Source organism: Pelobates fuscus, chromosome 6 (assembly GCF_036172605.1).
Source record: "Pelobates fuscus isolate aPelFus1 chromosome 6, aPelFus1.pri, whole genome shotgun sequence".
NCBI classification, from domain to species: Eukaryota; Metazoa; Chordata; class Amphibia; order Anura; family Pelobatidae; genus Pelobates; species Pelobates fuscus.
In genome coordinates this window covers 178,771,801-178,790,401 of record NC_086322.1, presented here as the reverse complement: position 1 = coordinate 178,790,401, position 18,601 = coordinate 178,771,801, and the positions used below count along the sequence as shown (strand labels likewise).

At 41.9% G+C, this 18,601-nt stretch overlaps 1 protein-coding gene across 2 annotated transcripts in view; it reads left to right on the top strand.

The window, feature by feature from the left end:
• Positions 1-18,601, top strand: part of FBXW7 (F-box and WD repeat domain containing 7) — a 205,975-nt gene that overhangs the window by 56,536 nt on the left and 130,838 nt on the right. For both annotated transcript variants that reach the window (XM_063458523.1, XM_063458524.1), the window contains exon 3: positions 9,170-9,742. In XM_063458523.1, the coding sequence (XP_063314593.1) occupies positions 9,239-9,742 (504 nt within the window). In that variant the 5' untranslated portion in view covers positions 9,170-9,238. The remainder of the gene's footprint in view (positions 1-9,169; positions 9,743-18,601) is intronic.

Below are 18,601 nucleotides of genomic sequence, written 5' to 3'. Positions count from 1 at the left end.
TGCACATCTTTTCTCTGCTGCAGCCTCCAGCTCCGCCTCTAGTGATATCAGCAAGCATTCTTATGTCATTCATTATCTCGTCCAATCCATTGCTTCTCATGAAGACTGCCACTAGAGGTGAATTTAACCCTGTAATGTAAAAATATGTTCCATTGCAGGGTTAAACCTAAGGATCATTGCACCCAGACCACTTCACGTCAGTCTGGGTTAGTATTATGTACCAATACAATGTATCGTCATGGAATCCTTACACAGAGTATAAGAGGTGTACCATTTTTGACTTAAATTGGATAAGCTTGTCTAACTCACATTTAAAATTTTACCTAATGGAAGCAGTCTTGTCTCAGTTACTACTCATTAAGTCGTGCTCTTAATTGTTCACTGCATCACACTCCTCATTAATGGTTCAATATAAACAAAAAATCTTGGGCAAAGTTCTAGACATTAAACAACTATCACAGAAATCATGAGATATGTCTGCTGACATTTAAAAAAAACAAAAAAACACACACACAAACACATACATATATATATATATTACTTTACAATTAAATAATGATATTTATAATATTATTTATTTGATGCTATACTGTGATTAATGTATATACTGAAAACCAGTTGAGAGACTGTCTAACAGAAGATAGAGCCTGTAGCCTGCTGGTGGATTGATTAGTGGTTTGTCTATTTTGAGCAGTAATAGATTGTTGGTCTGCCTGGATATTATTTTAGAAGTGGCTTCTCTACATCTGTGCATAAATAATGTGCATATGTGACTTACCTTGCCCTTGGATACTCATATTTCCTTAGAGTAGCAACTCAGGCATGCATCCGAGGATAGAGTGCTCTTAATTAACTCATAATATTGTTTTGTTATCAAGTTGAGGTTTGTGTCATATTATGTTATTTATCTCAGATTTTAACTTATAAATGCATTTTTCAATGCCCATTTGATATATTTTGTCTACATATGTTGTCTACACCAGTGGTAGTCAACCTTTTTTTACCTACCGCCCACTAATGCATCTTTTTGGTTGAAAAAAATTTCCTTACCGCCCACCAGTTTTCGCGCAAATGCTGAATAATTTTTAGAAAGGAGGGTGTTTTACAAAAAATAAATGTACGTACATTTATCTTTTTATTTCTACTTAATGCAGGTTTATAAGGTTTTTAACTTTATAAAGTTTAATGAGAAAACAATAAAGTAAATTTAAATTACCTTTACTAGTGATTAATGAGATCCTTGAGGTTGATGCTGCGAGACTAAATATTTGAAATCTGGTTCGATTTTCGTAAGGAACAAACGAAGGTCTCTTTCAGTGATATTCAGACGACTTCTCTGTTTGCGCATAATATGATTTCTCATCTGTGCGTCAGCTCATCTCCTCTCCCTCCTCAATTCCCCTCCCCACCTTTTTTTTCCCTTTTTTCTATTTTTTAACCTTCCTTGTAGCAATGCCCAGTAGGAAGGCTGAGCTAGGTAGCCCACTTACTATATAGTCCACTATAACAGACAGACACACGTACAAGACACACGTACAAGACACACATACAGACACACATACAGACACACACACACACACACGACACATACATACACACGACACACACAACACATACAGACACACATACAGACACACATACAGACACACATACAGACACACATACAGACACACATACAGACACACATACAGACACACATACACAAATACAGACACATAGATACACACACACGACACATATATACACACACACACGACACATATATACACACACACACGACACATACAGACACACGACACATACAGACACACACGACACATACAGACACACACACAACACACACATACATACACACATACATACATACACACACACACGACACATACAGGAACACAGACAGACACATACACACAAGACACATACATACAGACACACACAAGACACACATACCAACAGACAGTCACACATACATACACACACACACAAATATACAGACACACACACACACACACACACACAAGACATACATACAAACACACACACACACACACACACACACACACACATTATATTTAAGTCACCCTCCTGTTTCCTACCTTTTAGATTCAGGAGGGTGACTTTCCCTGGGGTCCAGTGGTGGCTCAGGTGGATGGGAGTCAGAGTTCCCACTCTGACTCCCTGGTCTTCCTCCCGCGCGGCTCTCAGTGTTAGCTGGGAGGAGTGACCGGGAATCACTTCCTCCCAGCTCTGCGATGTCATCACAGGGGGCCCAGTCGCGCAGTTAAAGCGCCCAGCGCTGACCGGGCCCCCTCACAATCCACATCCATCGGGTGGCCCTGACAGCATGGGCCACCCGATGGACCCCTCCATATGCAGCCCCGGCGGTTTGCCGCGCGGGCCGGGGCCGCAAATTGTCACGGCGGTACCCAGTCACAGTAGTACCGCCGGCTCGCACCCGCCCGCCCGTCCGTCAGGTCGTCAAAACCTGGAAATCCCTACCGCCCACCTGAAATCCTAAAACGCCCACTAGTGGGCGGTAGGGACCAGGTTGACGACCCATGGTCTACACTATCACAGTTTCAACACATGAGAAGTGAAATAAATTTTTTTCCAAAGTGAAAGAAAGAGAGCTCTGAAAACATTTTTGACATTATGCATCTAAACTCATGAAAATACGATATTCACCAATTTTGGGTTTGCTTTAGTTAAAAGGAACACTATAGTGTCAGGAATACTAACATGTATACCTGACACTAAAGGGATGATAGCATTGTTTAGGTGGCCCTTGTTATTTTACATACCTTTCCAGCTCCTAGCGGTTGGCACTGTCCATGCTCCGCATCCTTGGCTGAGATAATCGATTTTGATGATCTCAGCCAATCCAATGCTTTCCCAAAATTCAGCACTGCACCAATCAGCATCTCATAGAGTGGCCATCTGAGTGACTGCTACTAGAAGTGTTTCTAGGCAATAATGTAAATGCCTTCAGGGACATGCTATACACGCGCCGTGTCCTTGTGGGTTTCCCCATAGTTCTGCAATATCCCCATTAATTGTTTGTTGCATATGCCAGATTGGTGACAGATATCATGGGCTGAACAGTTAAGAAGTTGGTTTGTTGTGGAAAAAAAACCGCAACAAAACGTGAATCCAGACCAAACTGAGATTTTCATTGTGGAGTCTAAGAGTTGACTATGGTTCGGGTAAGGATATGTTGTATGTCCAGTTTTTAAAAGCTTGAGACAGCTTTTGTAACAATTGTGTACAACCTCATTATGCATTTTACCTTAAGGTGAAGTATATAAGCGCTAGGTGCAACTTGGTTAAGGTTAAGTTTAGTTACATAAAACTACCGTGAAGGTTTTGTGCACTGCAGATCTTGAATTGGTAGCTCATGTTTTTGTATTGATGTACCTGATCTATATGAAATTATATGTTTGCAGAGCTATCCTTGAACCATGCATCACATAGTGAAGTCAAAAACATTATTCCTATTTACTGTGATATGCCTTTCATTAGCTTTTTGTGATGAGATGGATTATACTTGGGTATGACCGCCTATAAAAACCTTGTTAGGGTTCACAGTATTTGTGTTCTTAGTTTTGCTCCAAGAATGCTTATAGATGCAATGCCATCTAGGATTGCCACCTAGCAGGTATTTTGACAGCTAACTCAATCAATGATTGGCTGTTGGCCGCTGTTCTTTAACCTGCCTGCAGTTAGCATAAACCATATTACTGCTTGCAATTGGCTCATTGAACCAAGTAGAGAGCAGAGGAACATGCAACGTTAAAATTGCAGAACTTGGGCTCATCCAGTCAGTAAAATCCTATTCCATTCCATTTGCTTAAATAATTGCACCCTTCCCCAAGACTAACATTTTGTTTATAGAGTGCTTCAGAAATGGAATATCAACAGTGACAGTGTTGACATTAGCTAAAGAGGTCTGTTTTAGCCTTCCTTAAATCCATTTATTCCCAAACCTATTTCTATCCTTTTACATATAACATAAATAAAATGTAGTTGTACTTTTTCTGTTGGCGCTAGTTTGTTTAACATTTGGTGGTCTTTTTATTGCTTGATTCTTGGAAAACCTCCCCTGGACAAGTTTGCAATTCCCATCTTGCTCAATATATATTTCACTTACTGTAAAAACTAAAGAAAAAGTTACCTGCGCTCTCTCCTAAATCCCTATGTAAATTTAAACAAATGGATTTCATTTAGTTACTCCAATGGGCATTGGAGGGAATGCCCGCCTGCCAGGAACCTTGCTTCCTTGAGCTTCTGGCAAAGATATCTCTAATGAGACAGATGGCCATTGGAGTAACTAAATAACCTCCATTTGTTTAAATATACATAGGGATTTAGGAGAGAGCGCAGGTAAGTTTTTATTTGTTTTTTACTGTATGTATTAGGGCTGATGTGTACTGTGGTTGTTGCTGCTGCCAAGGAGAGATAGGAGTGAGCGCAGGACTTGTTTTTTTATATATATTTCACTTAGTCTGCTCTTGTTTGTGCAGTAATATCTCTACCATTATCAGTATCTCAGTGCCAAATCAAAGCTACTTCATCCTCCTTAAGCATTGCACACATTAGGAAGTAGCTTGGCCACTGGGGAACATCCGATTCAGGTCTGTGGAGTCTGTACTACTAAACATACTTCACACATAACAATGAAAGTTAATAAGCAGATGGGGCAACCGGTTTTGCAGAGATTAGAAATGTGACCTACTCGGTTGCACACAAACTGCTTACTTGTGTAAGAGTGTGTCGAGTGGAGGGACTGACTAACTGTGTACATCTTTACTTCTGCTTGAAGCAGGAATTTATGGGATTTGCAGTTCATTTATCAGAACTACAGCTCCATGAAAGATTGTTGCTGTACTTTCAGAGGACATGTACATCAGTTATTAGACACAGTAGCATAAGAGGGAGGGACTATTAGAGAGCTGTGAACAATCAAAAAGGAAGTATTTTAGAATGAAGGATATAGCAGAGACATGAAGGCAAAAATGTATTTGTTCTGGTGAGTAGAATCATTCCCTTAAAGGAGCACTATAGTGCCAGGAAAACAAACTCTTTTTCCTGGCACTATAGGGTCATTATGTCCCCCCCACCCTTAGGGCCCCCCTCCCGCTGGGTTGAAGGGGTTAAAACCCCTTCAGCCACTTTCCTTTCTCCAGCGCCGGGCTCCCTCTGCGCTGGTGACCTCTCCTCCCCCTGCCGACGTCAGCTCCAAATGCGCATGCGCAGCACGATCCGCTCACATATTCAAACAGCTCATAGGAAAGCATTACTCATTGCTTTCCTAAGGACGTCCAGTGTCTTCTCACTGTGATTTTCACAGTGAGAATCGCGGAAGCGTCTCTAACGGCTGTCAGTGAGACAGCCACTAGAGGCTGGATTAACCCTCAGTGAAACATAGTAGTTTCTCTAAAACTGCTATGTTTTCATCTGCAGGGTTAATACTAGAGGGACGTGGCACACAGACCACTTCATTGGGCTGAAGTGGTCTGGGTACCTATAGTGGTCGTTTAAGGCTTTTTGCTGTAAGCACTGTCTTTTCAGAGAAAATGCAGTGTTTACATTACAGCCTAGGGACGTCTTCACTGGCCATGCCTCAGATGGCTGCCAAAGGTTCTTCCTGAAGCAGTGCTGCACACCACTCATCATTCAATGCCTCATCCCTCTGCATGGAGACACTGAACTTTCCTCATAGAGATGCATTTATTCAATTCATCTCTATGAGGAGATGCTGAGTGGCCAGGGCTGCGTTTGACTACTGTACTGGCTCTGCCCCTGACCTGCCTCCTTGACAGTCTCAGCCAATTCTATGTGAAAGCATTATGATTGGCACAGAACAACACTTTCTGATGATGTTGGCCAAGCAGGTAGATCAAGGGCAGAGCCAGCAGCTGAAGACTTGAACAAAAGTAAGCGTTTACTATATAATAGTAATAGTGTGTGTCTGTCTATCAGTGTTTGAAATCAGTGAGTGTGTGTGTATGTCATTGTTTGTTAGTGTATATAAGTGTGCGCGCCTGTCAGTCAAAGTGCTACCTTGACAAGAAGGGGTGGGGAAAAATTAATTTAGGGGAGGTGTCCGAGCTTCGTCCTGCCTAAGGCAGCACATAATAGTAATAGCACACCTACATACTCAGCTGTCACATGGAAGTCTGTCTGCCAAACTGTGACAGTGGGAAGAGTGTGGTTATGGAGGGGCTAATAGCATCCAAACTCTGGCTACCTTTTACCTCCACAAGGTCATAAAGTATCTCCAAATGAACCCCCATATCCTACCTACACCACCCCAGATTAAAGGGTTACTTAAATGTCCATGACCACTTCTGCCTTTTGCAGTGGTCATGGAGGAAGGATCTCTACATTTTTGCTTGTTAGAGTGCACACCCCAAGATATTTGCACCCACCGGCATACGTGATATATAGCACACTCGCGCACGCACACTAGTTCACCAACATAAACCTTATCACATGTTACCAGCCAAAAACTACCGTACATCTGAGGGTGGAAAAGAGCAGCAAGGTTTAAAAATTAACATGAGAAGTGATCATTAAATGGAGTTAAAAGTGCAGTGTATAAGTTTTCCATTCGTGTCCTTTTCTCTCCTTACATGTATTTCATTTTGTCTAGCAATGTTGCAATATGTGTTCAGTCTTATAGTTAAGCAACACCATGTAATTTTCAACTCTTTTATAAAATCCTGCTTTAAAGTGAACGTGTACACTCCTTGACTCAGATCTGCATATTAACATTTGTTTTTTTGTAATCACAATTATATGATTGAACTCCTCTAACCTAGGACCTCCCACATCTCTAACTAGTAGACCTACCCGAGTCAGCCGTGTCTTCCAGATTCCTGTTATAAGCTAGCTTTACATACTTTATTAATATAATTAAATTTTTGACATCATATAATCATTCTCCAAAATCAGCACTACTGAGTTGGCGACACGTCGCCTCCTTTCCTGCTTGCAAAGAGCCTTTTACGTCTCATAAAATGTCTTTTGCCTGTTCGTTTACATAATTGTAGGTGTTGAGTCAGTGAAGTACAAAATATTTCTAAAAGAAGGTCACAAATATGTTCTAAATACAGCACTAATACACACTCTCAAATCATATGTATCCATAATTGGATCTTCGTTCCACTGGTTGCTTGCTATTTCGTTTCTTCCCCAACTTAATAAGAACGATTTGTTAAAGGGACATTCAAGGCAACAATACAACAAAAGGTCATACTTAACTTTCGGAGATGCATGCACTTTGCAGAAAACAAACTGGCAGATTCACTGTAGTATACTTCTGATATTTTTCCTGGGATAGCCTGTGAAACAGACATTCAGGGAAGATAATTTTATATCTTAAAGAGATTTCTACCTTCAAAATAACTTCATCTCTGTGATTAAGAAAATGTTTGACCGCTTTCCCCAGAGGAGTGCCTGACATGTCTGGGATAAATAAGACAGCAGCAGCAGTATGCACTTACACGGTTATTTACTAAAATGGGAATTGTGTGGAATTCACTAGGGATTTGCAAGGTCAAAATAGCTTACATGGAAATATTAGGGAATTTGTTCCTATAATTTAAAATTTCCTGATAAATTGGTGGTTTAATGATTTACCATGTTAATATAAAGCCCCTGTCTGAAATGTTTATGTCCTTTGTAAAAAATAATTTGAGAGACCCCACTCGGGTACACAAAATCAAAAGCTGAAATGTGATATTTTGTGAAAATGCAGCAATACAAAATACCTACAAGGCTCTAAATCTCTACTCTTTCTATTGCTGTCTGCAAGAGGAAATTGAGTTCAAACTTTTCATCATCTGCACTGTAAGAGTGAAGGATTAGATATGTACTAAGGACAAGTCTGAATTTAGGATTTTACATTTTCTCCACCACTTTTTTGTAGATTGGAAATTTAAAAATTTCAGAAATCTGGATTAATTATGTGTGAGAAAGAGAGAAGAGAAAATACTTTAATTTGCCTACACTGCCCTGGCGTTAAGTTGGTATTTGGGAGAGTAAATAAAAGTAATAATATTGACATCTGGTCTTCCCATTTATTTTGTGTCCAGGACAGCAATGTTCCTTTAATTCTTCTGTTGTATTACTCTACTCCCCATCCATGTTGGAAGGCTTTTAGTGAACCTTCATCTCTTTTTGTAAAAAAAGTTTTGATTAAATTGACACTCAAGTCTAAAGTTGAGTCCCCAGCCAATGTATTTTAATGCATTATAATACTACTTTCAAAGGGACACTCCAAGTTCTATTACCAGCTCATTGTAGTGAGTATAATACAGCAAGACTGTGGATGCAGTGAGTAATGTTTTTAAAGAAACTTGTGGTCTCCTATGCAGTAATAAAGAGGTTTCCTTGGCCAGGTTAGCAAGTTTCAGATGTGCTGGATATCTTGGTTGCACCAGATTGTAACTTCAGTTTGGTACAAAAGTAAGCAAAAAAGATAAATGTTCTAATGATCTTGGCGTTATGAACATAATACAATAATATTTAAAATAACATACTTTTCAAAATATATGCCATTTCTCCCCAAAACTCATAACATGCTTGCTTCATCTATACTAATCAGTTAGTGGCCTTCATGACCCTATCTGAATGGTTTTAGGCCATTCTATCTCTTGATTAACCTGTGAAAGCAAGCATCTACCTTGCTGTGAAGATGATTCCTCGTTTTAATATTTTGTAACTGTGTAGAATTTAACACTTAATAAAAAGCCTGCCTTTGTAATATAGGTTTCTTTCTTGCTATACAGATTTTATATTACAAAAATATATTATTTACTTTAGGCTACAAGTGAATTTTTAAAGTAACCTTTAATAGAAGGTGGTAAGAAATCCTTTTAACTGGAAATGTGAATTAAATATTAATCTATTGCTTAGCAATAATTGACTGGAAAAACCAAAGGAAAGGAGAGGTGCAGCAAATGAAAGTTGGTATAATTTGTCTTTTACTCCACACAGCATTGCATATTCTATAAAACACATCTCAAGGCAACATTTTACAGAATGCTCTTCTTTCAGAAAAAAAAAACAGATGAGTTATACCCAGTTTTGCCCTTGGATATTGTATGAGACTAGGTGATTCCAGGCCATGTGTTTAATACTTTTTTTCTCGTTCTTTTTAATGCAGAATGTGAAAACATTTGCTTCTTCAGGCAGTCTAGCAAATGTCCATGAAGTAGCAAGCTGGCTTTTGGAAATGAATCAGGAACTGCTGTCTGTGGGCAGCAAGAGACGGCGAACTGGCAGCTCTGTGAGAGGTAATGCTTCGTCCAGCCAAGCAGATGAGGAACAAATGGACAGAGTAGTGGAGGAGGAGGAACAGCAGCAGCATTTGCGACAAGAGGGTGAGGACATTGTGCAGAATGGTGAGATCAATGATGAAGGTCCTGGAAGTGTGGAGAGAAATGACCCCCAGCAGGAACATTTAGAAGAAAACAACAATAGCTGTGTCATAGCTGACCATGAGTCAGCCAATCAGCCTGAAGAGCATGAGCAGCACCAAGAAGAAGATGAAGAAGAGGATCAAACCGGTGATGTGGAAGATGAGGACGAAGAGGAGATGGACCAGGACAGTGATGACTTTGAACAGTCTGATGACAGTAGCCGGGAGGATGAACATAGAAATGGCAATGATCTTTCCAATTCCAATAGAATAATGGACATGGAGATCCAACAGTCTACTCCTTTCCACACGAAAACTGTGAGTACCAATACGTTTTATCATTTGCCTTTTCTTCAACTGTTGGGGTTTTCCATAGTCTGTGTTTGAAATAGCTAGGTTTGCATTAAATGTTGTTTTTAAGTTTGTAGGAACATTAAAAATGGTAACACTTTCTGGTTTGATTAACCGACTAACACATTATGTGAAGCCCAGTGCTTCATGGAGCGGTACCTAAATCTTCCTCTTATCTTATTTTTACATGTTTTTCATATATGTATTTTTAATGTGTTTTTCATTATTGGTTTGATGGCTGGGAACCTACTTTCACATATAATGCTAATATCTGTTTGTTAAACAGATCAGCTCTTGTGTAGTTTATATAGGTGTAGGTTAACAGTATGTTAATTGTTTTATAGATATGTTTATAGAATCCCGTTCTACATGTTTTATAGGAAGATTTATGGTAGTCTAGCCAACAGGGCCGGCGCCACCTGTAAGGCGACCTAGGCAGCCGCCTAGGGCGCAACTTACCAGGGGGCGCCTGATCCCTGTCCCCGCTGCGCCTCCTCATGCTGCGCCGCCTGAGTGCTTTAGCAAGCCCCAGGCGGCGCAGCACTGCTGCACGGAGGGCGGCCGGGTTTGTGACCGGCAGGAGGGAAGCGCAGAGCGCTCCCTCCTGCCGGTCTCTCCATGTAGCGTGGCCGGGCGGCGCGGAACCAGGGACAGGAACCTTTGTTTCCTGTACCCGGCCGCCGGCGGAATGACAGGAAATGCTCACTGAGTGAGCATTTCCTGTCATTCCGCCGGCGGCCGGGTACAGGAAACAAAGGTTCCTGTCCCGCGTTCCGCGCCGCCCGGCCACGCTACATGGGCAGGAGGGGAGGGTAAGGACCACTAAGGGGGGGCAGGGGGGGGGTTTAAGGACCACTAAGGGTGGGGGGAGGGGGGTTTAAGGACCACTAAGGGGGTGGTAAGGACCACTAAGGGGGGGAGGGGGGGGTTAAGGACCACTAAGGGGGAGGGGGGTTAAGGACCACTAAGGGGGGGGGGGGGGTTAAGGACCACTAAGGGGGGGGGGTTAAGGACCACTAAGGGGGGGAGGGGGAGGGTTAAGGACCACTAAGGGGGGGGGTTAAGGACCACTAAGGGGGGGAGGGGGGGGTTAAGGACCACTAAGGGGGGGAGGGGGGGTTTAAGGACCACTAAGGGAGGGGGGGATTAAGGACCACTAAGGGAGAGGGGGGGTATAAGGACCACTAAGGGAGAGGGGGGGGTATAAGGACCACTAAGGGAGGAGGGGGGTATAAGGACCACTAAAGAGGGGGGGGGTATAAGGACCACTAAAGGGAGGGAGGGGGTATAAGGACCACTAAGAGAGGGGGGGTATAAGGACCACTAAGGGGGGGGGTATAAGGACCACTAAGGGGGGGGGCATAAGGACCACTAAGCGAGGGGGGAGGTATAAGGACCACTAAGGGAGGGGGGGGGTATAAGGACCACTAAGGGAGGGGGGGGGTATAAGGACCACTAAGGGGGGGGGGTATAAGGACCACTAAGGGAGGGGGGGGGGTATAAGGACCACTAAGGGAGGGGGGGTATAAGGACCACTAAGGGAGGGGGGGATTAAGGACCACTAAGGGAGAGGGGGGGTATAAGGACCACTAAGGTAGGGGGGGGGGTTATAAGGACCACTAAGGGGGGGGGTATAAGGACCACTAGGGGAGGGGGGGAATAAGGACCACTAGGGGAGGGATGGGGGGTATAAGGACCACTAGGGGAGGGATGGGGGGATAAGGACCACTAGGGGAGGGATGGGGGGGGGGTAAAGACCACTATGGGAGGGGGGGGGGGGTAAGGACCACTATGGGAGGTTGGGGGGGGGGGATAAGGACCACTAGGGGAGGGGGGGATAAGGACCACTAGGGGAGGGGGATAAGGACCACTAGGGGAGGGGGGGTAAGGACCACTATGGGAGGTTGGTGGGGATAAGGACCACTAGGGGAGGGGGGATAAGGACCACTAAGGGGGGGAAGGACCACCAAAGGGGGGTAAGGAGGGAGGACTACTAAGGAGAGGGGAGGAGGGTGATTACCACTAAGGGGGTGGGGGGAGTAGGGGAAGGTCTACTAAGGGGTTTGGGAGAGGGAGGACCACTAAGGGGGAGGGGGGAGTGAGAAGACCACCAAGGGGGACTGCAGAGGGACAGGGGGCCAAGGGAGAGCACTAAGTGACAGAAGGGGAGAACACGGAGGGACAGAAGGGAAGGGGAAATCAATAATTGAGGGGAGAGCACTATGATTTTTTTTTTTAAAAAAAAAAAGAAAGCTGTTCCCATCTCAGTCCCTATCCTACCCCACAAACCCTCTCTTTTACACTACACACATACACAATGCATCCCCCCCACACACACACACAGAAACATACAATGCATTCCTACTCACACACAGACACACCCGAAACACACAATTCATCCCTTATGTTCTCTTACATAATTAATGCACCCCTTACAGACACACACTGCATTCAATTACATACACAGAAACAAACCTTGCACCCCTTACACACACATACACACACACAGAAACATACAATGCATTCCTTACACGCAAACACACACTACATCCCCTATAAACACACTACATCCCTTACACAAATTGCACACATAAAACATCCCCAACTCATGGATGGGCCATGTAGGTGGATTTATGGGTGGGCATTGTAGGCGTATGCCCCCTGGGGGCCCAGACCTTGAGCTGTGTAAGGGGCCCTAAAAAAATGGAGCTGCTTCCTGTTCGTTAATTGTTGTGAGCACTGTTAAAAACAGTCTCCAGAGAGCCTCTTCTACACCAGACCTGTGGAGCCAGACTAAGCCCATCATCAGCCTCTTGTCCTCATCTGGTGGTAAGTAGGCAATCCAATATATTATTAGTGGCACTAATCTCTAATTTACCTCACATTAAATGGATACTATAGTCACCAGAAGCACTACAGCATAATGTAGTGGTTCTGGTGTCTATAGCCTGTGCCTGTAGGCTTTTTAATGTAAACACACTGTCTTTTCAGATAAGACACTATGTGAAGACTGGCGTTGGCCCATATGGCAGAGCATATGGGCGGGGCATTGTGATGTCACATGGTGGGCTGGACATATGGGGGGCGGCAAAAATTTTTTTGCCTAGGGCGGCAAAAATCCTTGCACCGGCCCTGCTAGCCAATCTTAAGCAGTAGTTCTGAAGAATAAATGTCTAGTTTTCTTTAATTTCCCTTTATATTTGCAAGGATAACTATATAAGCTTACAAGATATGGCGATACTTGTCCATTAAACCCTACCACTGTATTCCATTTCATAGGATAGAACCTCCTGTGTTCAGTGTATGTCCAATATAGTATGGAATGCAGGGATTGTGGTTTAACAGACAGCCATGCTTTTTTTTTTTTTTTTTTTAAAGCAGGGCTTGTTATGATACCATTGTATATGAAGAAGTGTATAGACTGAGCAGTCATTGTTGCTATTCTTGCTTTACTGAGTGCTTTAAAACTGATTTTTTTTTCTGACCAAGATAACAGGATTATTTTAACCTTTGCCTGCCAGAAAACCAGCGCATTGTGATTTGGTATAGCTTTTCTAGAATTCTGGTTTATCCACTGGCTTTAAACATTTGTTATAATCCGTGTAGCCACCAATTGGCATTCAGAGCAATTGTGCTGTAAAGCAGCACTTTTCTTGTTGTGTCTAAATGCAACAAGGCGTTTAACAGAACAAAATTCCACTGCAAGCCTGGAATCTTACACCGTTATTCACTAAAGTGAAAACGGTCTAGAATTTCAAGGTGAAGTTCAAATTTAAGGCCAAGATAGCTAAACTGGAATCATAGAGGATTTGGAGAATGTTCCTAGTTTGGCTAATTTGGCCTTAAATTTAAAATTAACTTTCATTTCACTTTGAATTCCTTACAGTTCTCACTTTGGAGAATAAACCTGTTAGTTCTTTTACTATATCCCTACTCCTAAAATGAGAAACCTGTGGCTGTTGGTTGCAGTACCTCCTTAAAAAAACAAACAAAAAAAAAACAAGCAACTATTATGGAAGTAATGTATTATTAAAAATAGGCACCTCTTATTATCTTGACTATAGAGAAAATCTCCATGTATCTGTGCCTTCTACAATGAGGTCAAGAAATGGCTGGAATCTCTACAGTCCTGGTTCACCCATTTTCTTTCAGTGGGAATGCAACAGCTAGCGTGGATCTACATGCTATGAATTGCCAGATGCTGTGTGAATCAAGCATCAGCTTCATTATCGTTACTTAATATTCCAATATTGTAAACAGATGATCCTCACTAACTGGCCGAGTTCCGTTCTTACGAAATCGTTGTAAAACAAATTGGTTGGTAAGTCAGGATGTTCTCACTTCTCTAGAGCCAAGAATCCCTCAAATGTATGTTTGGGAGAAATTCCCCACACATAGTCCTCTCTAACGTGGGGAATCTCTTGAATCCCTGCATTAGAAAGCTGGTTGTAAGTCCGGTATGTTGCAAAGTGAGGACTGCCTGTATCTGACTTTGATAGGCAATTTATATTGGACACTGTTCAGGAATTCGATCATCCAGATGGTGCATCTTAATGGCGTCCTCAGTGAGCTCTTCATATGTAGCCTGACTGTTCTACAGCAAGCCCCAAGGAAATGTACGTACACAAATCTTTGGTAAAGCCTGAAGAGATATCATAGAGGATGGCTCACTGAGTTTGCAGGCGTGAAACATATGATTCACTGTGTCTTTGCTGCATTGCATAGAGTTTGAGAAGCTGTCTTGTTTTCATATAGATTCAGTGGTAGCAATATACATTTAGGAATCTTAATTTAGAATATTGAATGAAAGCTTTTTAACAATTTGAAATGGTCTCCTCTGCACTTTTTACCATGTAAAGCTATAGCAACTCATCCTGCAAATAGATTGTAATGTGCTTGTGGGCAGTATGATGGAATGCTTCCTCCTTGTATAATTTCATTATGTGAATTTTAGAAAGAGAATTAATCACAATTGCACAATCCTTCAGTGACAGTTTGGCCTGTCTTGGAGATGTAGGATAATATAAACGCTCCATTGTCAACGGATAAAAAGTGTTATTTAGCTTTTTGCACAATTACACACATGTGAATAGTTTAGATATGTGTGTTAAAAGGTTGACAATATATGCAACAAGGTGCAATATCTCTTAAATACCTGCATTTACTTAAAGGATCACTATACACAATGTCATCCTGACACAATGTCATCCTTGGGGGACCCTTACCCTCAGGGTCCCCCTCCCGTGGCGCTGAAGGGGTTAAAACCCCTTCAGCTGCTTACCTTAATCCAGCGCAGGGCTCCCTCAGCACTGGTGACCTCTTCTCCCGTGCCGACGTCAGCTCCTGAGTGGAGCTGAATGCGCATGTGCGGCAAGTGCCGTGTGTGTGTTCAAACAGTCCATAGGAAAGCATTTCTCAATGCTTTCCTATGGACGTTCTGCACGTTGTATGCGAATTTTGCATCCAGCGTCGCAGAAGCGCCTCTAGCGGTTGTCAGGAAGACAGCCACTAGAGGTTGGATTAACCCTGCAATGTAAACATAGCTGTTTCCCTGAAACTGCTATTTTACATGTGAAGGGTTAAAACATGAAGGACCTGGAACCCAGACCAGTTCATTGAGCTGAAGTGGTCTGGGTGACCATAGTGTCCCTTTAAACAAAACACAACTTTCAACTTACTGTAGTGATATCTTCCTAGACCAAGAAGTAGCCTAAAGTACTTCAGCCAGTCAGCCGTTCCATTATATTCAAAGAGAGAGCTCGTTGTATCTCTTAAATTCCTGCCCTGCGGATATGTATTCCAACACTTGCAGCAGTTTAATTTTATTCCCAGACGTGGCTTTTAAAGAAACACTACAGACACATAAAGCACTTCAACAGAAATTTACACTTTTATAGCAGGGCGGGGAAATATCTCTCGTCCGCTCTGTGGAGCGGGCAAGTTGGGCTAGATCATGCCCGACTTCCCCCTCAATGAGCTGTACTGCAACTCCTTGAAAAGCATTGGAAAGTCTCTACTTGGCATAAAATGAAAGTCCTTGTCGGGGAAAGAGCGGAGGCCTTGCAAAGACTGCAGACATCAGATCTGGTGTTTTTGTGTATAAAATAGATGCATGTTTTCTTTGTGGGGTATATCTACCAAAATGGAGTGTTCCTTTAATCATAGCTCCATTCATGCTGAATAGGGCTGTAGACACAACCTACAGCTCTGGCCCCTTCATAGAATGCTATGGCGCAGACAGCAGCATGGAGGGAACTTATAGAAAACACATATTGCTGCCCGGGACTCACTTGAAGGAACAAATGCACTTATAGTTTTGTAGACACTGTAGTTGGCATAAACTGTGAGAAGTGTAACCTATAACCTATCTATTAATTGTTTCAATAAAGCACATAAACAGCAGTGGGCCGGGGAACAACACAATGTTTTGTATTGCTGCATATGGAAATTTGTTTTTCAAAGGTCATCACATTTATCTCCAGTTTTTCAGTAATCCTTTTTTGGAGGAAACGTCTAGTACAACATTATCATATTCTGTAATGCTTCAGTGTCTTTCCCATAAGGTCAAATCCAAAACATAACATTTTGTTTACTCTGGAATGATTTCAAAAGTTTTGAGGTAATGGAAAGATTTTTTGCCACTGATGTGAAGGGATCTTCCTCTTTAAGTGACACGAGAACCTGACCTCTAGGACAGTTGTACTGGTCTGTGTCTGAACTGTTTAACTTAATGGTAACTGTGAGATTTATATGAATCAGACTACTAAAGTGACTATTTAGAAAATAGTCTTTTAGAAAATAATTGTACTTCTCATAGACTGTGTCAAAAGTGTATCTGTGTTAAAATGGCGATATTGGATTTAAAGTGGACTGCAATTGTTATGATGACAGGAGTCTTAAAATTGTGTCAAACCGTTTAGTTCCTCTAGGTGACACTGTCCGTCTCCTTTACTCTGGAAGCTCTCTTCATTCAGTTAAGTCCAGCGGTAAGCTAACCCAGCTCTGTAGAGTTTAGCTATGAAAAGCTAACAAAAGCTCTTATGAGCTAGCTCTCCTGAGTCGGAGAGTGTTAACCATGTGAGAAGTCAAGTTATTACTAAATGATTTGACTACTTACGGTATATGGGGGGAAGGCACTCTGCATCATAACCACTACTGCATCTATAGTGGTTACGTTGCTTTGGGATGTTGCTTTAAAGGGGCATCAAAACAACTTTGGCTTAATGTAGCAATTTAAGTGTATAGATCATGCACCTGAAGTCTCACTGCTCAATTATCTGCAATTTAGGAGTTAAATCACGTTTAGTTTTTTTTCTGTTTACTCAGCCCCAGCCACACAGCATGTATGAAAAAAAAAGTTTTAATTTTAAATCAGATGTTCACTTAGAAGTTTTTATCTCCTGGTCTGTAAAGTTAACTTTGACCATACACAGGAGGCTCCTGCGGGGTGTGCAAAGCTATTTACAGGGCAAGAGATAAGAAATTCTTAATTAGAAAGTGCAATAAAGCAAATTTAAACATTAGATCTCACTTTACAGAAAGTATTTAGAAAGGCTGTGTAAGTCACATGCAGGGAGGTGTGACCAGGGCGGCATAAACAACGTGATTTAGCGCCTAAATGGCAGAGAATTGAGCAGTGAGCTGAGAGAGCTCAACACAAAAGTGCCTATAGTGCATTGTAGGATGTGTTATTGTTGAACTGACTGGCTTAGACTCGGCCAGTGATCGCTAACTTGACACCATAAATTGTTTCTGGACTACATTTCCCATGATGCTCAGCTAGCTTTTAGACGAAAAGCTAGCTGAGCATTATGGGAGATGTAGTCCAGAAACAATTTATGGTGTCAAGGTTAGCCGTCACTGGACTAAGATTCTTTAAAATGGCACTCTAGGCACTAATAGACATCTGGGGCAATGTGTTAAGTTACAGTTCGTATTTCTTTTAACAATTTCTACTATTCCGTTTAGCTCCATACTCCTACCCTATTTAAATCCTTTCACTCTATCCTGCCATGTTTCCTATTTTTGCTCTAGAAGTAATGCTGCACACAATATCCTGAAAATAACAAGCTGACAATTGAACTACAACTCCCAAAAACTGTTGCTTTTCCTGTAAACCACTGCTTATGGGAGAAGCTCAACAGTGCTGTGGGAAGTATAGTAAGCATTAGTCCTGTCTCCTGGTTAGGTGAGAGCCTGGTGCAAATTATGGATAGCCTGGAATATTAAAGGAATACAGGGATGGCAAGTGTGCTGTTTTTATTAATGCACTCTATTTTATGTATTCGGATCAAAGATTGTGTTGGATCCAGCCTTGAGTTCACTGTAGTATTAGAATATTTTTAAAAATAAAAATAATATAGTAACTGCATTCCAGAATAATGTATACATGTTTTTTGTTATGTTCTCTATCTGATTAATATATTTACTGTAATTCACACATGTAGACAAAATAATGCTGGGCTGTAGCATCCATAGGGTGAAATTCCAAGATTTTACTATTAACATGACATAAAGTCATGATTTTATTAATGACACGGAGGCTCCTGTTATGCTTCTCTTTCTTTAATTTTCCCTCAGCAGCGAAGAGAAAAAATGTATGTAAAAGAGAAAACACATAACATTAGCATATTCAACAGTGCTACTAATCAGTCTCCACCCCCTTCAGTATTTAAAGGTGTAGCACTCTCTTCCTCTTCCTCTTTCAGTAGCGATCCGAAGACCAGCCAATAACCGAACAAGAACTTGAACCGGAACTTTAACTTCGGACAGTAGTCATACATCCCTTCTTTATGGGAAAAACGGTAGAGTTGTCCTCTGAACTTC